This window comes from Pseudonaja textilis, chromosome 4, assembly GCF_049901715.1.
Source record: "Pseudonaja textilis isolate UNSWEBS1 chromosome 4, rPseTex1.2, whole genome shotgun sequence".
Taxonomy (NCBI): domain Eukaryota; kingdom Metazoa; phylum Chordata; class Lepidosauria; order Squamata; family Elapidae; genus Pseudonaja; species Pseudonaja textilis.
The window spans coordinates 87,620,167-87,643,093 of record NC_141993.1 but is presented as its reverse complement, the minus strand read 5'-3'; the positions used below and the strand labels follow the sequence as shown (position 1 = coordinate 87,643,093).

General features: G+C 43.9%; 1 protein-coding gene across 1 annotated transcript in view; it reads right to left on the bottom strand.

Moving 5' to 3' along the window:
• Nucleotides 1-17,098, bottom strand: part of LOC148125929 (cytochrome P450 2J2-like) — a 30,373-nt gene extending 13,275 nt beyond the window's left edge. Inside the window, exons 1-5 of the mRNA XM_087932065.1 lie at nucleotides 16,922-17,098; nucleotides 14,206-14,368; nucleotides 9,850-9,999; nucleotides 7,303-7,463; nucleotides 711-887 (exon numbers count right to left, since the gene is read on the bottom strand). Coding sequence (XP_087788191.1) covers nucleotides 711-887; nucleotides 7,303-7,463; nucleotides 9,850-9,999; nucleotides 14,206-14,368; nucleotides 16,922-17,098 — 828 coding nt within the window. The remainder of the gene's footprint in view (nucleotides 1-710; nucleotides 888-7,302; nucleotides 7,464-9,849; nucleotides 10,000-14,205; nucleotides 14,369-16,921) is intronic.
• Nucleotides 17,099-22,927: the final 5,829 nt, after the last annotated feature.

Here is a 22,927-nt window from a genome sequence, read left to right as displayed (position 1 = left end):
TCTGACTAGTTCTGGAGAACTGATAGCAGAAATTTTGGAGAACCAGCAAATCCCACCTCTGACTGGCCCCGCTCCCATCTATTCTCTGCCCCCCATTGAGTCCCAGATGATCGATTGGATCTTCTTTGGTTGCCCTGCACAGGAGAACGGAGCTGGAAAGCAGGTTAGTGGGGTGGGGAGGGAATGGGGATTTTGCAGTAACCTTTCCCCACCACGCCCACCAAGCCACACCACGTCCACCAAACCATGCCCACAGAACCCATATTAAAAAAATTTGAATCCCACCACCGGACCACATGATCCAAATTGGAACCCTTAGCAAGTGGCTCATATTTATGACAGTTGCAGTGTCCTGGGGTCATGTGACCTGCTTTTGCGACCTTCTGACCAGCAAAGCCAATGGGGAAGCCAGATTCATTTAACAACCGGGTTACTAATTTAACCATGGCAGAAATTCACTTAAAAACCATGGAATGAAAAGTTGGAAAAGGGGGCAAAATCCACCTAAGAAATGCTTCACTTCACAGAAGTATTAGGATCGGTTGTGGTCGTAAGTCAAGGACTATCTGTGCTAGGAAGGCCGTTGGAGCGAGGAGGGGCAGAGAGAATAATCTGAATAATGCTCTTACGGTAGATGGTTCAAATGGTTGGGCTGTTGCTTGTGTTCCAAAATAAGGAAAGGAGGCATTCCAATGCGAGATAATACTCACTCTTTTCAACTGAAGAAGATAGTAATCGATAAAATCCCGGGGTTCGTGCAAGGACTGGTTTTCCTTGTGCTTCTCTATCTCCTCCTTTGCCAGATCATAGATAAACTTAATGTGGGACAGTGTCTTTTGATGCGGCCCAGGAATGTGACGCATCAGCCAGGGAAGTACTTCGTACAGCTGAAAGAGAGCAAAATCATCGTCGCTGATATAATAATGCAACCTATTTTCTGCTTTTTGCCGACATGCATTGGCCCATTGCTTCTGCCTCATGGCATGCAAGCTTGTGGCCAGGGACAAAATGGTGGCCAACAGAGCAGCTGCCTTGTTTTGCTGCCTGAACAAGTCTGGCAACAGCACTGCGGCAAGCTTCTAAGCTTATAAACCGCTTAGAAAGGGCTGAAAAGCCCCCTGTGAAGCGGTATATAAATCTAAATGCTATTGCTATGTGGAGATCTCGTTAAGGGGGGCAGTTTGTCCCAGTGCTGAGCAACCCAAACAGGTCCATTTTGAAGATGGGACAAAATGGCGACTGCTTCGAGAATTGCGCCATGTAGCCGTGTGATGAAGTAGTCGGTTCATCGGCCCTCTGGAAGGCCTTAGAGCTCTTCAAATGATGTAAGAAGGAGGTGTTTGACCTGGTTGGTGGAGGGGGGGAATCAGGTATAATCCCTGGGGGGGGGGAATCACACTTGCAACGCAACCGTTACAACAGGGGCCATGTCAGAGGTGGGTATTCAGCAGGTTCTGACCAGTTCTGGAGAATCAGTAGCGGAAATTTTAAGTAGTTCAGAGAACCGGCAAATACCGCCTCTGACTGGCCCCGCCCCCATCTATTCTCTGCCTCCCATTGAGTCCCAACTGATTGGCTGGGTCTCCTTTGGTTGCCCTGCCCAGGAGAACAGAGCTGGAAAGCAGGTTAGTGGGGTGGGGAGGGAATGGGGATTTTGCAGTGACCTTCCCCTGCCACACCTACCAAGCCATGCCCACCAAGCTACACCACACCCACAGAACCAGTAGCAAAAAATTTTTGAATCCCAACACTGAGGAAAAGGTTTCTGGGGACTCAAAGGACAGAGAGTGGAGCATGCAGCATCTCAGGGGAGTGGGGCAGTGGTGGTATTCTACCGGTTCGGTCCGGTTCTAGTATGCTGGTAGCGCCGAAGAGCAGCAGAGACCGAATCAGTTCTCTAAGACGCTCTGCAGTTGGGCGCACCCGCCGGCCCGGCCTCCCCTACTGACTTTTATGTCCTGCTTTTGAAGCGCAGCTGCTTTGCGCGGCACAGCAGATTGCTGCGTGTCAGCTGCTGAAGCGACAGGGAGAGTGCAGGATTGCCGGAGGTGAATCGGAAAGCCTCTGTGCCTGCGCAAAGCGCGCATTTGGCATGCGCACATGAGCAAAGTGTGAGCACCTGCGCCAAGCCACGCCCACCGAACCTGTGGTAAACTTTTTTGAAACGCACTGCTGGAGTGGGTGAGGCCTTGGGAGAAGTCCAAGCCGGTAGGCCTGGGCCAGTGCTAGTGTTGTCTCCAAAACTGGGCTCTTGCTTGGTGTCGTAGCCGATAAGTCACCAAACACAAATTATACTTATATTTTGGTACCAAGATATAAGGACTCTGGTTCGAAAGCTAACAATGGGCCCATTTTGCAATCCTACAGCAAGTTTTATAGTCAAGGGGTGGTCGCCTTCAACCCTTTTGCCTTTTCCCTAATAATGTATGCACAACAGATAATATTGATTGGTTATTTGCATTGTAGCCCCCTAAACCTTTATGCTTGTGATGCTAAATAGCTAAATGTCGTGTCACCTATTTTTCACCCCAGGTCACGGGGTATCTTGCAAAGTGTCCTAGTTTCATGTGCCAGCTATGTGGTTTTGGTTTTGGTTTTTTTCTTATAAGCGAGCTATTCTTGTTCCTAATATCCTAGTGGTTTCCTAACAGGTGAGGTGCAGAGGTGGTATTCAGCAGGTTCTGGCCAGTTCTAGAGAACCAGTAGTGGAAATTTTGAGTATTTGGTGGTGACCTTTCCCCAGGAGTGGGGTGGCAATGGAGATTTTACAGTATCCTTCCCCTGCGACGCCCACTAAGCCACACACCCACCAAGCCATGCCTCGCCCACCAAGCCACACCCGCAGAACTGGTAGTAAAAATTTTTTGAATCCCACCACTGGTGAGATGCCAGCTTCTGCCTCACTACAAATATGCAGCCCCACCGCCTTCATCTTGCAAAGCAGCTCAGGGCAGCACCCCCACTACCCGCGACCCTCCTCCTTCCGCAGAGAAAAGTAAAAGCAGTTTTAAGTCTTTGTCTGAGGCAGCACCCTCCATTCGCCCGCTGTTGTGTCCATTGAACTGACTGAAGTCCCCAACCAGGTCCGCAGTTCGGGCGGGAGCGCCGATCGCTCCCATTGGCTGATGCCGTTTGACAGCCGGCTATAAAAGGAGCTGTCAAACAGCATTAGCTGTTGCCGCCAGCTGATCTGCCTTGTTAGCCCTGCAGTCGCGGCAACCCTTTATTCACAGAATAAAGCCTTTCGAAACAAACGCTCTGAGTCTGCCTCATATCTCCGCCGCTCCACAACACCTGCGATCCCCCCTCCTTCTGCAGAGAGAGAAGACAGGAAGGAGCAAAGCTGCTTAATTGTCTGTTTTAAGGCAAAAGGATGTTTTTAATCATAATTCATATTCCTCACTCTCCTGTCCATGCCATCCATACTTGGGTCCTATCTCCACATATGACCCTTCCTCTGATCCCCAGGGCCTCATCTGTACATACATTCCCATCATCTGACCCTTCACTAGACCTCCAAGGGCCTGCCCTATGTCTGAGGCACCCCAATGATCCATTTAATGACCTGCACGTTTGTTTAACAATTCACTGGGGGGGGGGGAGTCATTAAGTGAGAACTCTTGCCAGTTTTCCCCATTGGCTTTACTTGATGGAAGCCAGCAGTGAAAGTTGGAAGTAGTGATTATGTGACCATGGTGGTGGTGGGATTCAAAAATTGGCGTGGCTTGGTGGGCGTGGCAGGGGAAGGATACTATAAAATCTCCAGTCAGAGGTGGTTTTTGCCGGTTCTCTGAACTACTCAAAATTTCCACTACTGGTTCTCCAGAACTGCTCAGAACCTGCTGAATACCAGCTCTGGACCATGGGGTGTGTCATGCCCTTGTCAGAGCCTGAATCTGCAGGGGGAAGATGAGCTGGAACTGGATCCGACAGAGATTGAGGGAACTGGAGCCAACAGAGGTTGAGGGAATTGGAGCCGACAGAGGTTGAGGGAGTGGGGCTTCGTTGGCTTCGGAAGAAAATGGGGAAGTTCCAGTTTCAGGATTAGGATGGCTTGTAGGCAGCGAGGAACAGAGGCAGGATGACCAAGCAGTGATCTTGAGAGACAGAGCTCAGGCGATGAGCAAGGACCACCCCCTCCTGATCCCTGAGCATGGAGAGAAGAGAGAAGGCGAGAACAGTACAGGTTGACTTGACTATTCGGGAGGAGAGTGCCCCGGCCCTCTTCACAAGGCACACTGGGGAATGTGGCTTAAGGAGACGCTGTGCGGAAGGGGCATTTGTGTGGAACAAAGACTGAATTCCTGGAGCATGGAGTGCCGACGTTTGAACTTTCCCGGAGCCCTTACATTCTTTCTGGCTTTTGAGACTAATTGCCTTGATCCTTTGCTTTCTGACCTCCCTGATTTGCCCTGCTGGATTTATTGCTGTGCCCTTGTGGTGTTCACAGCGTCGGGCTGGACTATTTGCAGCCAGAGGCTGCTTGAGGTGTGCACGTGTGCGTGTCATCCCTTTGCTCTGAGACTTGCCAGAAATGTGGGAGCGTTTGGGGAAATTTTGAGCAATAAAAAGGCAGTTCGAATGGCCAGCTGCCTGTGTTATTTCTGTGCCATGCCCCTGGTCGTTGCAGGATGCTGCAACTGTTATTATTGTGAGCTGATGACCAAGTGCCCGAACAGCCCTTCGATCACCTGATCCTTGGAGGACCAGTCCTAAGTCCCCCTCATTCAGAATTGTCGTTAACTTTGAACCATAGTTGAGTGAACGGTCATTCGGCAACAACTACTTGTTTTTGAGGTAGTCCCCAACTTACAACAGTTCGCTTACTGACCGTTCGAAGTTTCGACGGCAACGGAATAAGTGACTTGGGACCATTTTTCATGCTTATGATGACCGTTGCAGCATCCTCATAGTCATGCGATTTACATTTGAATGCTTGTCAACTTGACTCACATTTATGACAGTTGCAGTGCCCCGGGGTCATGTGAACATCTTTTGAGATTTTCTGTTCTGACCCCAACAAATCAAACACAATCCAATAGGAACAGAAACCTTGTAATGCTTTTACAAAGTAATTAGCTGTGATAAGCACAAGCCTTGCCAAACTGTGCAAGACTTGCCAAAAAATAACAGACCAGAAATAATTTGCAATACAAGAATCTTCAAATAAAAACTCAGGATACTGGAATGTCCACAAGTCTGGCGTTTCAAAACGTCTTTGCCTTCTGCAAAGTATGTTTGTTTCACAGCTGGCTTTTATCTTCTTGAAGGTGTAGCCTTACTCTTGAGTTGCCTGTGCTGATGTAGCTGCTCTTTCCTACGAGCAATCCTGTGCGCACACATACTTGGCACAGGCTCCTCGGAAACCTCCTTATCACTGCTGCCAGCCCCTACAATCTCTGAAGGCAGCAGTCCACTCCTTAATGGTCCTGGCCCCTCATCTGAGTCCTCGCTCTCCTCAGCCGTCCACATCTGCTGCTGGCTAACCACAACTCTTTCTGACAAGACAAGCCAACGGGCAAACCAGAGTCACTTAACAACCGGGTTTACTAATTTCACAACTGCAGTGATTCACAACTGCTGTAAACAGTCACAAGTTAAAGGTGCTCCTCAACTTATAACAGTTTGTTTAGTGGCCGTTCAAAATTACAACAGCACTGAAAAATGTGACCCATGACCGTTTTTCACTGTGTTGACCCTTGCAACATCCCTACAATCATGTGATCAAAATTCAGATACTTGCCAACTGGTTCGTATTTATGACCATTACTGTGATCCGGGGTCATATGGTCCCCTTTTGCAGCCTTCTGACAAGCAACGGGGAAGCCAGATTCACTTAACGACTGCAGGCATCAGGATTTCGGCATTTACCCCCATTTAAATCATGAGTCTTGAGCCAAACTTTCAAAACTTCAAAAGGATTAATTGGGAGTTAACATATCTGGCACTGCCTGGGTGTAGCTGACTCTGAGACACATCATTCATTGTCACCCTTGACCCTAGTTTTCCCCCACCCCCTGGGTATATCTAATTCATATTGTCCAATGAGACACATCCATAGCCAAGAGTCAGCAATCATGTTCTCCAGTTAGATATTTGCACGGCAGAAACTTCAGTCACCTAGTTACTATCTTTGAAAAACTATTTATGGAATGCACTTTCGATTTCCAAGGTGCCGTACTCTTTCAAAACCCCTTTCCCCCTCACCCTTTCTGTTGGCAACTCTAAAAAGACCATAGAAATATTTTATGAGTTGACAGCAGGGATTCACTGAACAGTCGTGGCGAGAAAAGCCGTAAAATGGGGCAAAACTCACTTAACAAAATTCTCATTTAGCAATGTAAATTTTGGACTCAATTATGGTCCGTAAGTTCTCTGCTCTCCCCGACACACACACACACACACACACACATATGCACACACACTGCACCATTTACTCCAGTGGTGGGATTCAAATATTTTTGCCACCGGTTCAGTGGGCATGTCTTGGTGGGTGCGCTTTGCGCGCTGCACACACTTTGCGTGCATGCGCACACCAAACGTGGACTTTGTGCAGGCGCAAAGGCATTCTAAATTGCCTCCTGCAAGCCTGCATGATCCCGGTCACTTCAGCAGCTCCCGTGAGGCACTATTCTGTGCTGCGCAAAGCAGCTGTGCTTCAAATTCAGTAGATAAAGGTTGAGTATGGGAAGCTGGGCAGGTGGGTGGGCCCAACAGCAGAGCGGTGGAGAGAACCGATTCGGTCTCCACTGTTCGTCGCTGCTACCGGGTCGCTAGAACCGGGCTGAACCGGTAGAATACCACCAGTGATTTACTCCATACATTTATTTATACTTGGTCTCTTTGGTTTGAAAGACCTGTGCTCCTAAAAGACCAGACTACAATATGGGTGGTCCTTGACTTACAACCATTCGTTTAATGACCATTCAAAGTTACAACAGCACTGAGAAAAAGAGACTTGTGACCATTTTTCAAACTTTCAAATCGTTGCAGCATCCCAATGGTCATGCGATCAAAATTTGGGTGATTGACTTAATATGGTTGTAGCGTTCTGGGAACTCTTGCAACCTTCTGACGGACAAAATCAATGAGGCGGAGGAAGCTGCCTCACTTAAAAACTTGTGGTGACTCACTTAACAACTGTGGCCAGAAAAGTCATACAATGGGGCAAGACTCACTTAATGACCATTTTGCTTATCAACAGGAATTTTGGGCCCAATGGTGATCGTACGTTGAGGGTTAGCTGTGTAGGTTTTTAGGCCAATGTGAATCACCTGGTCAGAAAACAAAAGCTTAACTCACCACATGAAAGAAGCTGCCCACAAATCTTGAACCAAAAATCAGGCCTTTGGTTAGTTTCTGAAAGTTTTCGTCTTCAAGAGAGAATCGGTACCCAAACACCAAGATGGCGATCAAATTGAAGAAAGCGTTGGTGATTGGCAACAAAGGATCGAAGGGCTGACCTGAAAAATTAAGAAATTTATTGTCAAATGAATATAAAATGTGAGGATTGAAGTATTGCATCCCATTGTCTGCCAAAATGGAATAAATCCTTGACTTACAACCAGTCGCTTAGCAACTGGTTAAAATTAATTTTTTTTTAATTCTTAAAAGCTATTTATGACCTGCATTTGATGTTCTGATGGCTGCGCACACATACCCACAGTCACATGTTTGCATATTCAGTACTCAGCAACCAGCCTGTATATATAGCAGTCACATGACTGCAAGAACCAGCATTTACAGGTAGTCCTCAATTTATGACAATTTCCTTTGCTAAGTTGTTAAGTGAATTGCATCTCATTTGTTACTTGTTTTTAAGCAGTTGTTGAACGAATCACTCCAGTGGTTAAGAGAATTGTGCAGTCATTAAGCAAATCTGGCTTCTCCCATTGATTTGGCTAATTGGAAGCTGATTGGGAAATGATGATCATGTGATCTTGGGACTGTGCAGTGAATATAAATACATGCCAGTTGCCAAGTGCCCAAAGTCTGATTTTGTTGCCATGGGAATGCTGCACAACAGTCATAAGTTACAGGTGGTTGAAAAAACAGCTAAAATAGAGGATTCTGCATAGTGATAAGGGATTGTATAAATATATTAGAAATAATAAATTTTGTAGAAAACAGGAAAATATATGCAATTAAAATGGAAGATGAAATGGGGATTGTTACCCAATGGAATGTCTGATAACAGTTAGATTAAGTAAAAACAAAAATATGTAAAACATAATTGAATTATGTCAATGTATGTTAAGGATTTATAAAATATGATTGAAATGAATTATGAGAAGGATTGTAAGGAAATTAATACCAGTTTTCTGGATGAATTTGAATTGCTTAATTATTTTCTTCCTTTTCTGTTTTATTTCTTTTAAATTTAAAACTATTTAGAGGTAATTTAAAGGGGAAGTACCATGTGGAATCTGACTAAAAGGGATTTATGTTATATTATAGCTATTAGGTGATGAATGTTATAATTGTTTAATGGGATAATTTAGAAGTAGAATATTTAATGGGATGTAAAAGGGAATTAAGTATAAGATATAAAGGTGACACGCTCTAATTGGCAACTATAGGAGAAACCTTGTTTTGTAATGTTTGAAATGTGGATATGAATTGAAAAGTGTACACAGGACAGATAAAAGCATAATTATTATGAAAATATGAAAACTTTGAAAAGGATATGTAATAGATTTAGAAATGAATGAGAGCTATAAAATAAGCCTGGGGGAATTATTTGAAGGGAAAAATTAATAAAGAATATTTAAAGTAGTGATAAGATATGAAATTGAATATGAAAGATGAATATGTAATTGAGATTATATCTGTATGCCGATATGAAAACCTGGAACCAAGCTGTTCACTAAAAAAGATGTTTTATTTTTCTTTGTTTTGTGAAAATCTAAATAAAATTGTTTTTTTTTTAAATAAAGTTACAGGTAGTCCTCAACTTACAACACTTCGTTTATTGACCATTCAAAATTACAACAGCATGGAAAAATGTGACTTATGACCATTTTTCACATTAAAAACTCACTTAACCAATTTCTCACTTAACAACATAAATTTGGGGCTCAATCGAAGTCCTAACTCAAGGACTACCTGTATAAGTCAAGGACTACCTGCATTTTTCTGTTTGCTGACGAAAAACATCCCATAGAACACAACGGGTTCGCTTAATGATTGTGGCTTTACACAATACAACCTGTGCATTTGCTTAATGACCAACATAAAAAAGGGAAAATCAATTACAGTCACATGGTGACCTGTTTAATGACTATCACATTTTATTACCATAATTGCAGGCTCAGTTCTCATCACAAGTCAAGGATTTCTTGTAAAGATTTAGGTAAACTACCTTGCTTTCCCCGAAAATACAACCTGTCCTAAAAGTAAGTCCTAGCTTGATTTATACATGTGCGCCCAATATAAGCCCTAACCGCCCCCCCATAAGCCCTAATTAAGATCCCACCCATTTGAGTGCACGCCTCGCACACCCTGACGCCTGCCGTGCCAGCCCATTTTTTCTGCAGTCGGCAAGGCTACCAAGGCTTTCCTGAAGCCTTTGTAGGTGATAACAAAGCTCTGGATCGATCCAGAGCTCCATTATCTGCTGCAGGGGCCTTCAGGAAAGCCTTGCTGGCTGCAGAAGAGGTTCCTGAAGGCCTCTGACAGCGAAAAGGAGGCTGGGGGTAATGCATGCAACTGAGGTTAGTCAGTGGATGACATCTCCCCAAAATAAGACCTGGTGACTTTTTTGGGGTGATAAAAAAATATAAGATAGGGTCTTATTTGGGGGGAAACACAGTAGCTCTTGAGCTGACAGCCTTGGCTGGTCTCACCGACCATTTGAATCAGCGAAGATCTCCACTAGTTGGCCAGCCTCGTTTTGTATTTGACTCTCTATGCCTGTCCTCCCCACTCCAAGTTTCCTCATAGTTAGTAGGCCAAATCGTCTCTGCTGCTTCCAAGTGTGGCCGTTGGAAAGAATAATTCCTGAAACAAACAGAAATAAGGGAAAAATTGTTACTCATAAGAGAGATGCATCGAAGTTATGAAATCATCTGCTCGAGGGTTCCTCGGTGCACTCTGAGCTTGGTTATTTTCTTGCAGACGTTTGATTACTCAAAATACGTAACATCATCGGTGCTAGTAAGAAGTAGGGTTTGCCACTGTTTAAATACAAGGGGGTTGCACAGCCAAGCTCAGAAAGCACCAAGGACCCTTGATTTCAACCTTGAGCTATAAATATTCTCCTTTATTGGACTCATTAGTTTAGGAGAGGTCACGCTCAGCAAGTCACACTGGTATATTTTGGTGGGAAGAAAGAACGTGCAAGAATGATGCAGAATTAGACACAACATTTAAGGAAATATTCTTTAATGCAACATGCTAAAACTGGATTTGTTCACTTCAGCTTGATTGCCTGAGGCAGGCCCCATGTCATAAATCAAGGCTAATATTTAAGTCATACATTCTCTTTGAAGTCATAGTTTGGAGTTGGTTTGCATGCCAAATATTGTTTAAAATGGGACTTGCAATTAGATCAGCTTTGGAATCCTTGCCAATTCCCAGTTCTTTGTATAATTTTTAGCATTTCCTTAGTTGCCCAAAGTCACTTGGATAAGATGGGCACCCATATAAATCTGTGTTTTTCAAAATTGGAAATTTTAACGTGGGTGGAGGTCAACTCTCAGAATTCCCAAACCAGCCATGCTGTTGATATTCACATGTGTTCATTTTAAAATAGAAAATCCGTATTCCTCAGATCGTCTCAAAAAGGTACTTTGTCAAAATGCAACTGGGACTTGTTTCTCCCTAAAAATGTTTCACTTCTCATCCAAGAACCTATCTTCAGTTCTGCTCAATGACCAGATAACGGCAAGGAATATAAATCCTTCCATCCTCCACTATTCAATCAGAACTGAAGAAGCTTCTTGGATGAGAAGCAAAATGTCTTCAAGGAAAAACAAAGTCTAGTTGCCCTCTGAAAAAGCACCTTTGGACAACCATGATCTGGATGACCGAGAATCTCTGTGGATGTTTTGCTCAGATGCTTCCCAGAAAAACCAACAATCAGAAACCCATGGATGAGATCATGCCCACATTTATAGCTAACCAGTAGGCATGTCCACAAAACAGGATTTTAAAAAAAACTCAAAATGATGGTTGCAATGATGCACCTGAAGTTCCAGATAGTTTATTACATCCACCTACAGCCAACCCTTTTTTCTTTCTGTTTTTTTTGCTGCATTCCAGTGACTCGGCCTTCAGCAATTCCCTAGCCCATGAGATAGACTTAAATCATCCATAGCTGTTGATGTAGCATTCATCAGAATGCATCAGAAACAAGATGGCATATTTTATGCCTACATATTTTTTAGCAACTTCAAGATGGACAGTGTGGCATTTGACATGATTGGTTCAGATTCGGTCGTCTGTTTTTGGACATCCACCTCCTTACACTTCTTGCTTTTTCAAGCCCACAAAGCTTTCAGGACTTCTTGGAAACTTCTCTGTCTCATTTATAACTTTGGAGATTTAACATAAACACATATAAACATTTGAAATATTTTAACATTGGGGCTGTTTCTCAAGGCACTGCTGGGGATGAAGTTGGAATATTATAGCATATGTTCTAAAGTTGTCGTTTTGAAAGTCACTTTGAAACTAAATGGCATATTACAGATTAACAGAGTTGGAAGGGACCTTGCAGGTCATCTAGTCCAACCCCCCGCCCACACCATTTCTGACAGATGGCAGTCCAGTCTCTTCTTGAAAGCCTCCAGGGATGAAGTTCCCACACCTTCCAAAGGCAACTTCTGTTTCATCGGTTGATTATTCTCACTGTCGGAAAGTTTCTCCTTATTTCCAGGTTGAACCTGTCCTTGTTCAGTTTCCATCCATTATTCCTTGTCTGGCCTTCAGGTGCTTTGGAAAATAAGTTGACCCCTTCCTCTCTGTGGCAGCCCCTCAAATATTGGGACACTACTATCATGTCTTCCCTGGTCCTTCTCTTCATTAGATTAGCGAAACCTAGTTCCTGTAGCCATTCATCGTACAGTTGTGCTCATAAGTTTATATACCCTGGCAGAATTTATGATTTCTTGGCCATTTTTCAGAGAATATGAATGATAACACAAAAACTTTTATGTCACTCATGATTAGTGGTTGGCTGAAGCCATTTATTGTCAATCAAGAGTGTTTACTCTTTTTAACCCATAATGACAACAGAAACTACCCAAATGACCCTGATCAAAAGTTTATATGCCCTGGTGATTTTGGGCTGATAACATGCACACAGGTTGGCACAAAGGGGTTTGAATGGCTGTTAAAGGTAACCATCCTCACCTGTGATCTGTTTGCTTGTAATTAGTGTGTGTGTATGAAAGGTCAATGAGTTCATGGACTCCTGACAGACCGTTGCATCTTTCATCCAGTGCTGCACTGACATTTCTGGCTTCTGAGTCATGGGGAAAGCAAAAGAATTGTCAAAGGATCTGTGGGAAAAGGTAGTTGAACTGTATAAAACAAGAAAGGGATATAAAAAGATATCCTAGGAATTGAGAATGTCAATCAGCAGTGTTCAAACACTAATCAAGAAGTGGAAAATGAGGGGTTCTGTTGAAACCAAACCACGGTCAGTTAGACCAACTAAAATTTCAGCCACAACTGCCAGGAAAATTACAAATAACTTCAGGTGAAATACAGGACTCTCTGAAAACATGTGGTGTGACTGTTTCAAGATGCACAATAAGGAAGCACTGGAAGAAAGATGGGTTGCATGGTTGAGTCACCAAAAGAAAGCCATTACTACACAAATGCCACAAAGTATCCCGCTAACAATATGCCAAACAGCACAGAGACAAACGTCAAACCTTCTGGCACAAAGTCATTTGGACTGCTGAGACCAAAATTGAGCTTTTTGGCCACAACCATAATTGCTACATTTGGAGAGGAGTCAACAAGGCCTATGATGAAAAGTACACCATTCCTACTGTGACACACGGAGGTGGATCACTGATGTTTTGGGGATGTGTGAGCTACAAAGGCACAGAAATTTGGTCAGAATTGATGGCAAGATGAATGCAATATGTTATCAAAAGATATTGGAGGAAAATTTGGATTCATCAGCCCGGAAGCTGTGCAAGGGACATACTTGGACATTCCAAGATGACAATGATCCCAAACACAAGGCCAAATCGACCTGTCATTGGCTACAACAGAATAAAGTGAAGGTTCTGGAGTGGCCATCTCAGTCTCCTGACCTCAATATCATTGAGCCACTCTGGGGAGATCGATCTCAAATGTGCAATTCATGCAAGACAGCCCAAAAATTTACAGCAACTGGAGGCTTTTTGCCAGGAAGAATGGGCAGCTTTACTATCTGAGAAGATAAAAAGCCTCATCCACACATACCACAAAAGACTTCAAGCTGTCATTGATGTTAAAGGGGGCAATACACTGTATTAAGAATTGAGGTATGTAAACTTTTGATCGGGGTCATTTGGGTAGTTTCTGTTGTCATTATAAGTTCAAAAGAGTAAACACAGTTGACTGATAATAAATGACTTCAGCCAACCACTAACCATGAGTGAAAGAAAAGTTTTTCTGTTATCATTCATATTTTCTGAAAAATGGCCAAGAAATCATAAATTCTGCCAGGGTATGCAAACTTATAAGCACAACTGTATGTTTTAGCCTCCAGGCCACAAGGCCATAATATGCTGTTTTTGCATAAACGCACATGTATACTGTATATATGGGACGCGGTGGCTCACTGGCTAAAGATGCTGAGCTTGTTGATCAGAAAGGTTGGCAGTTCGGCGGTTCGAATACCTAGTGCTGAGTAACAGAGTGAGCTCCCGTTGCTTGTCCCAGCTGCTGCCAACCTAGCAGATCGAAAGCATGGAAAAATGCAAGTAGAAAAATAGGGACCCCTTTGGTGGGAAGGGAACAGCATTCCATGTGCCTTTGGGGATTTAGTCATGCTGGCCACATGACCACGGAGACGTCTTCGGACAGTGCTGGCTCTTCGGCTTTGAAATAGAGATGAGCACCACCCCTTAGAGCCGGAAACAACTAGCATGTATGCACGAGGGGAACCTTTACCTTTTATACTGTATATAAATACATGTATATAAATGTATGTAAATAAATAAATGGGATTTTAAAAAAGGAAAAGCACAGTTTACACCTTACCTTTTCCTCTGGACAGAGCCCTTAAAAAGGGGGTCTCTACTCGTTCAGAGAAGTCATCAGAATGGTTGATCAATCCATGTTTCACAACTTTGTATCCTGACAGTACTATTACAGGTAAATTCCATGCCAGTAATGTGTAAATATTTCCGTAACGTTTCGCAAGCTGCCATTAGGGGGGAAAAGAAGAAGAAGCAATATCGTTCAGGTGAAGAAGAATACAGGTAGTCCTCAATTTACAACCAAAACTGAGCCCCAAATTTCCACAAAGACGGTTTGCCAAGTGAGTTTTGCCCCGTTTTATGACTTTTCTAACCACCGTTGTTAAGCGAGTCATTGCAGTTGTTCAGTCAGTAAGAAGCTTCTCAAGTGAATCTGGCTTCCTCGTTGATTTTATTCATCAGAAGGTCACAAAGGGTGATCACACAACCCCAGAACATCGCGAACATCATAAATACAAGGTGATTGCCAAGTTTTGCACACATTACCCGGGGGATGCTGCAATGGTTGTAAATATAAAAACGGTCATAAGTCATTTTTTTCAGTGCCACTGTAGCTTCGATCACTAAATCAATGGTTGTTAAGTCGAGGACTACAGGTCCTCAACTTACAACAGTTCATTTAGTGACTGTTTGAAGTTACGATGGCCTTAAAAAATGACTTTTGACCGTTTTTCACAACTTGTGACTGTTGGCAGCATCCCCATGGTCATGTGATCAAAATCGAGACGCTTGGAAACTGACTTGTATTCATGACGGTTGCAGTGATCCCCTTTTGCAACCTCCTGACAAGCAAAGTCAATGGAGAAGTCAGATTCGCTTCACCACCCTGTCACTAACTTCACAAGTGCGGTGATTCGCTTAACAACGGTGGCAAGGAAGGTTGCAAAATAGGGCAAAACTCACTGAACAAATGTCTCAATAGAAATCATGGTCGTAAGTTGAGGGAGTAGTTGTACCTGTATTCGGTTCCTTCTTTCGCAGCAATTTCAGAGGTAAAAATCAGCATCGTCATAAGCAACAAACCATGATCATCATTCCAAAGAGCTGCTGTTCACTTTGGACTCATAACCATCATTCTCAGCCTGTTGCTCCTCCTGTTTTTGCTTTTCAGCCAAGATTCCTGCTGTTTTTGCCCTCTCGCCTTTCCTTTATTTCCCTGGTTTTCTCCATCTATCGTTTTCTGTACTAGCATCCTTTGTCTGCTACAACACCTCTTGCCTGTCAACAACTTCTTCAGCTTCAACCACAACAATACACGAGCAAACAACTGATAGGAACTCAAGGTAAACCGCTTCACACTCAATTGCAGACAATACGACTTCAGCCACAGAGTGGTCAACGCCTGGAACACCCTACCTCAGTGGCCCCCAACCTTTTTTGTGCCACGGCCCGGTACCAGCATCACAAAATGATCCGCGGCCCGGTACTGGCATCAACACGCATGACAAGGCAAGGCAAGCCGAGCGACCGGCCAGCCAGCCGTCCCCCGCTTCTCCCCAGCACCTTCAACTCCTCCTTTGTACCTTTGTCGATGGGCTTTGCTTCGGGACGGCCTCGGGACGGTCGCTTGGCTTGCCTTGCCTTGGGTGCTGAAAGAATCCTCGTGCCTTAGTTTCGTTCGAAGCCCCCCCCCTTTGATGAAACTAAGGCGCGAGGACCCAAACGCCGCTTTCCAACTGGAAAAGCTCACCCGGAAGCACTTTCTCGTCAAACAAGATGGCGGTGCCCAGCAAACCAGCGGCCCAGTAGGAAATGTTCCACGGACCGGGACCGGTCCGCGGCCCAGTGGTTGGGGACCCCTGCCCTACCTGACTGGAGGTTACAGCCTCCACCCCTCACAGCTTCAGCCTCAAACTGTCTACCGTGGAGGTCACCCCACTCCTAAGAGGTCGTTAAAGGGGGCGTGCATAAGCGCACCAGCGTGCCTTACCAGTGGTGGGATTCAAATTTTTCTATTACTGGTTCTGTGGGCGTGGCTTGGTGGGCATGTCAGAGAAAGGATACTGTAAAATCTCCAGTCAGAAGTGGTATGTGCTGATCCTCCGAACTACTCAAAATTGCCGCTACCAATTCTCCAGAACTAGTCAGAACCTGCTGAATACCACTTCTGGCATCTACCGTCCCTGTCTTACTGTCCCCGCTTATCTGTATTGACTTCCTTTGTTCCTGTTTATACCTGTACTTGTTATCTTGTACATGTTTGACAAACAAATAAAATAAATAAAATCCTTTTGAACGTATACTTGTAGGGATAGCAAGGTTTCTTCCCACAGACAGAGAAACAGTTTGTAAAATCAGCAGGAGCTTCCCTGACTACATACAAAAGTAATCCTCGTATAGAGACTGCCTTGTTTAACAACAATTCCCAGGTTAGACACCAATGACTTTATGACTGACTGATCTTTGTATTGGTGGGACCGTAAAGAAAGGAAATCTCAAGTAAGCCCATAAGCACAGTCAGCAGTTCACTCAGTGACCCGTCCCAACCGTGGTCACTGAAGGAGGACTACCAGGATTCAAATTCTCAATCCCCTCAAAATCATGTATTCATTCTCCAGACTTTACAGACCCAATACCCTCTTCTCCATCACTGCCACCGAAGTCAAATGACTGCAGCTCTCTTCAACTAAGTTTAATAAATAAAATAAGTCTAAATAAATAAATAGCTAGCTTCATAATCAAAAAAACAAAATTACACAAGTGGAAAAAAATAATACCTGAATTAGAAGATCAGGGGTTAGTCTAAAGCCCGTCTGCCAGCTGATTCCAATTAAAGGAAGTGGCAAAGGTCCAGGTGGACATTTTCTGAGCAACCGGAGTTGTTTTAGAAAGTACACCACCGAAAGACTCAGCAGCAGAAGCAGAATCATTGAAAATATCCAGAGTTGCGCCATGATGTCCACTTTGCCTTTCTCTCTTTCGACGTCTTCACGACAGCAGAGTGGATCAAATCTGTTTTCTCCAGTACCTTCCACCAAGAAGTGAGTAGCATCATTGGGGTTTGTTTTTTTTAAAAAAAGAATGGTTTATATAATCCACTCAGGAAATGTTTGCAATACAAAAGCTTGTGCCACATATAATTTGTACTGGAATGTGTTCCTCCTTACCAGACTTGAAATCACATTTGTGGTTAGGAGGATGGATAAATCTGATAAGACTCTTGAAAGGAGCTGAAAACAAAGGACATAGGATAGAACAGCCCTATGATCAACTGGGCAGGAATGCAATCTGAGTTAGTACCAAACAAATCAAGTTGTGTTTTCACTGAGCCCAGACACTAGGAGGGGTGGGAACACTTTTCCAAGCAGCAGACAACAGGACAAAAAAGGATAACCAGATCCCCAATGATCATGGCAACATGACCAGCACCTGCCTATCAGAGCCCTGGTGGCGCAGTGGTTAGAATGCAGTATTGCAGGCTAATTCTGCCAACTGCCAGCAGTTCGATCCTGACCGGGTCAAAGTTGACTCAGCCTTCCATCCTTTCGAGGACGGTAAAATGAGGGCCCAGATTGTCAGGGGTAATATGCTGACATTTGTAAACTGCTTAGAAAGGGGTGTAAAGCACTATGAAATGATATATAAGTCTAAGTTCTTTTGGTATTACTAGCAGGAGCCATGGATGGGGGGGAGGAAATCCCCTATTTCGATATAGGATGAGCTAAACTCAAACTCCTTCAGTCACAGCAAGCCACAGCATTGTTAACATCCCAACATCTGGGAGAAGAAGAAGAAGAAGAAAAAAGGAAGATGCAGTCACTTAGATGAGTTTTACAACAGGTTGTAAATTAGTGCACCAACTCTTTTTTTTTTCACATCCAGGCAAAAAGCTCCAGGCATCATAAGAGTTCATTCCATGTGACTGTAGTTTGGAACAGTGTGTCAAAGCATTCAACTACTAATCAAGGAAACTTGATTACTAATCAATGAGAGAAGCAACTTAGAACTAAGGAGAAATTTCCTGACAGAGCAATTAATCAGTGGAACAACTTGCCTCCAGAAGTTGTGGATGCTCCAACACTGGAAGTTTTTAAAAAGATGTTGGATAACAATTTCTCTGAAGTGGTGTAGGGTTTCCTGCCTAGGCAGGGGGTTGGACTAGAAGACCTCCAAGGTCCCTTCCAACTCTTCTCTTCTCTTCTCTTCTATTCTTTAATTCTATTCTATTCTCTAATTCTATTCTCTAATTCTATTATATTCTATTCTCTAATTCTATTCTATTCTCTAATTCTACTCCATTCTATTCTATTTTATTCTCTAATTCTATCCTATTCTATTCTCTAATTCTATTCTATTTTATTATCTAATTCTATTCTATTTTATTATCTAATTCTATTTTATTCTCTAATTCTATTCTATTCTCTAGTTCTATTCTATTCTCTAGTTCTATTCTATTCTATTCTCTAATTCTATTCTATTCTCTAATTCTATTCTAATTCTATTCCATTCTCTAATTCTATTCTATTCTCTAATTCTTTTCTATTCTCTAATTCTAGTCTATTCTACTGCAAATTATTAACAGGTAGTCCTCAATTTACAACCACAGTTGAGCCCCAAATTCCCATTGCAAGACAGTTGTTAAGTGAGCTTTGCTCCAAGTTATGACCTTTCTTGCCACAGTTGCTAAGTGAATTGCTGCAATTATTAAGTTAATAAATTATTACATTAATAACATGGTTGTTAAGTAAAGATGCTTTCCCACATTGGCTTTGCTCGTCAGAAGGTCACAAAAGGGGTTCCCATGACCCCAGGACACTGCAACTATTATAAATACATCATGCCAGTTGTTCAGAAATCCCACAATAGTTTACCCAGCTCATTTTTGAATGCTTTTTCAATTACATATTCCAACCAGTTTTTCATTACAGCTACATGATAATTTTTATGAATATTCTAGTGAATCATTTTGACGAGCGTGTCCAGAGCGGGTATTCTGCAGGTTCTGACCAGTTCTGGAGAACCGGTAGCGGAAATGTTGAGTAGTTTGGAGAACCGGCAAATTACCACCTCTGACTGGCCCCGCCCCCATCTATTCTCTGCCTCCGGAGTCCCAGCTGATTGGCTGGGTCTTCTTTGGTTGCCCTGCATAGGAGAACGGAGCTGGAAAGCAGGTTAGTGGGGTAGGGAGGGAACGAGGATTTTTCAGTAACCTTCCCCCAGGAGTGGGGAGGGAATGGAGACTTTACAGTATCCTTCCCCTGCCAGGCCCACCAAGCCATGCCCACCAAGTCATGCCATGCCTACCAAGCAGATCCACAGAACTTTTGAATCCCACACTTTGAATCCCATCACTGATGCTGGCCCAGTGAGGATGTCACTCTGAGCCAGTAAGGACTTTTTGGACATTTGCTTTACTTTGTTGTCTGTGTCATCAAACCAATCTTTTGGTTACAGGCCATTGGGTTCTCTTCTCTGTGCCAAATCTTTTGCAAACGGACGAAAGGCTTCAGGAGAGCAATCTCACGCTCCTTCAGGCCTTCTCTCCCTTTGCAAAAACTTTTGGCCCAGAGAAGCCTGAAGCAAAACTGTGCTCTAAAGCAGTGGCCCCCAACCTTTTTTGTGCCGCGGCCCGGTACCAGCATCACAAAATCATCCGTGACCCTGTACCGGCATCACAAAATCATCCGCAGCCTGGTACCGGCATCACAAAATCATCCACGGCCCGGTACCGGCATCAGCACGCATGGCAAGACGAGCCGAGCGACCAGCCAGCCAGCCAGCCCCCGCTTCTCCCTGCCACCTTCAACTCCTCCTTTGTACCTGTGTCGATGGGCTTCGCGACGGCTTCAGGACGGTCGCTCGGCTCGCCTTGTCATGTGTGCTGAAAGAATCCTCGCGCCTTAGTTTTGTTCGAAGCTGCCCCCCCCATTGATAAAACTAAGGCGCGAGGATTCCTTCAGGACCCAAACGCCACTTTCTACCCAGAAAAACTCACCAGAAGCACTTTTTCATCAAAACAAGATGGCGGCACCCAGCAAACCGGTGGCCTGGTAGAAATTGTTCCACGGACCGGTATCGGTCCGGGTACCAGTGGTTGGGGACCCCTGCTCTAAAGGCTTCTCTTGTCTCTTGTGTGAGTGGAATGTGTGCACACACTGACCAACGCACCACTCACACCGCCCCGTTTCCCGCTCCCCACCAGCCAAACTGCCAAACCACAAATGTTGAGAACTGCTGTTTTAATATATTCTGGCCTCAGGGATCATCACAATTATTCCCACAGCCTCCAAGATGGGTGGGATTCAAAAAAATCCCAGCAACTGGTTCGCTGCCCAGTTGCTGGGTGGACGTAGCCACGGTGGGCATGGCGTACCAGAATTTCCAGGAGGGCCATTTTTCACCTTCCCAAGGGTTTGGAAGCTTCCCTCGGGCCTCTGGGAGGGCAAAAACGGTCTCCCCTGGGCTCTGGAGGCCCTCTGGAAGCCAGAAAGAGGTCCGTTTCTGAACTTCCGGAAGGCCTGTTTTCCCCCCTCCCAGAGCCTGTGGGCGGACTCTGAGCTTACCTGCATAGAAAATGGCCCATGTGGAGACTCCTGGGAGGGGAGGGATAGGGTGGGAGGAACCAACCGGTCGGTTCAAATACCGGTTCGGTGAACCAGTTGCAAATTTAACATCCAGTTCACCTGAACCAGTCCAAACTGGAAGAATCCCACCCCTGTTCCAAGACCCACCACAATCTCTTTTCTGGAGAGGATTAACAATGAAATTTATTTATTTATTTATTTATAGTTTATTAGCTGCCCACCTTACTACACACCAACTCTGAGCTGCTTACAATATTAACAGATAGAACTGTATAAAACCTAATAACATAAACATAAGACTATAAAAATCAATCACTTCCCTGTGATTGATTCTGCCTGACAGTCCATACTTCTTGGAAATTATTTCCACCTAATTAGCATCAATTCGTATTCGGGAAGTCCTCGGAAATCTTCTTTGTTTCAGCCATCACACACGGTACTTGTGCATGTTGTAAAGATCAGAATGTGATACTGAATCCCCAGATTCCATCCTTTAAATAAGGCAGGATCTCCCACATTCATAACTGATTATTATCCCACGGACTTAAACACCTGGCTTAATTTCCCCTTGAAATGTACTGATCATCCTAGAAGTTCATAAACTTTTGACATACACAATTATGTTGCTTTTCATCATTTCCCCCAACAAATCAATGAACATGTATCATGCTTTTAGCAGAATAACAGAATTGGAAGGGACCTTGGAGGTCTTCTAGTCTAACCCCCTGTTCAGGCAGGAGACCCTCTTCCATTTCAGACAAATGGTTGTCCAAGCTCTTCTTTAAAATCTCCCATGATGGAGCACCCACAACTTTTGGAGGTAAACAGTTCCACTGATTAATTGTCCTCACTGTTAGGAAGTTTCTCCTGAATTCCATGTTGGTTCTCCTTGATTAGTTTCCATACATTGTTTCTTGACCTGCCTTCAGGTGTTTTGAAGAATAGGTTAACCACTTCTTCTTTGTGGCAGCCCTTCAAATTTTGGAAGACTGCTATCGTGTCAGTCCTAGTCCTTTTCATTAAACTAGATGTACCCAACCGTTCTTCATGTTTTAGCCTTCAGTTCTCAACATTATCAAAAACATTAATCAGCCCTATCACACAGCTGGCTTGGATTAATTTCACAATCAGCTCCTCTTCCAAAGTGATTTTCAGAAAGACCGCTACCAAATGGGCTATATACCCCCATATTACAGCTGTGTGTTTGATTTCTATTTCCTAAGTTAAGAACTCTGAACCTACCTACCCCTGTTAAATTTCATTTGGTTACTTTAGCCCATTTTTCTCTTCTGTTAATTATCCCACTCAGATATCTCATCATTTGCAAATATGACAAACATTCCTGCCATCTCTTCATCCAAATTGATGGTGAAAAAATGTTACTATCGGAAGAAATGTCCATCTGGGTTCCAAGTGGGGAGAAAGACGCTGGAAACATGGAGGCTGGTTGGAAAGGTGATGTAATGGTGAAGCAGAACCACCAAACACGTGTGATTCTGGGTAGCTGACCACATAGAGTTGAGAGTGAGAGGTATTTATACCCTCTCTTGGGCTTTGAATTTGAGCTTCCTGTTCCTGTGGCAAGGGCATGTGTTCTATTGGTTGCTGTAAGGGTCATGTGCAAATCCTAGGAGTTTGTCTGAGATAAGTTTGGTTAAACCTTGCTGAGTGATGTCATGAAGGGGCTTGGTTGTGCCATGTGGGGAGCTCTGCTGCTAGATAATCCTATTATGTCCTGGAGGGTCATGTCTCAATCCCATCACCCTGGAGCTGGAGGCCTTTTGTCTTGTAGATAGGCTGGCTCAGTTCTTCTCAATGGGCAAGGAGATGCAGAGAAGTGCTCTTTGTTTTTAAAAACATGTTTCTCCTTTTCCCATCCAGGGAAGTATAATATAATTCTGCCTTTTTAATATTCCTCAAGGTATTTGATTCTTCTAGGAGGGGTGGGTACCAACTTTCTTGACTACAGTACTGGGCTCTTTGGACTGATCCTTGTGGCACCCCCACTTGATACCCTGCTCCTTTAATGAATACTCTAGGTGTGCTTTTGAAGCCAGCAATCACAAAGAACAAAGCATGATCACGGTGGTGTGATCAAAGCTCCACCTATGATACCACGATCTACCAACTGTGGAAATAGTTACCTGTGAGTAGCTGAATTTTCACATCTCCTTTAATTAGACTTGAGGAAGCTTCCAC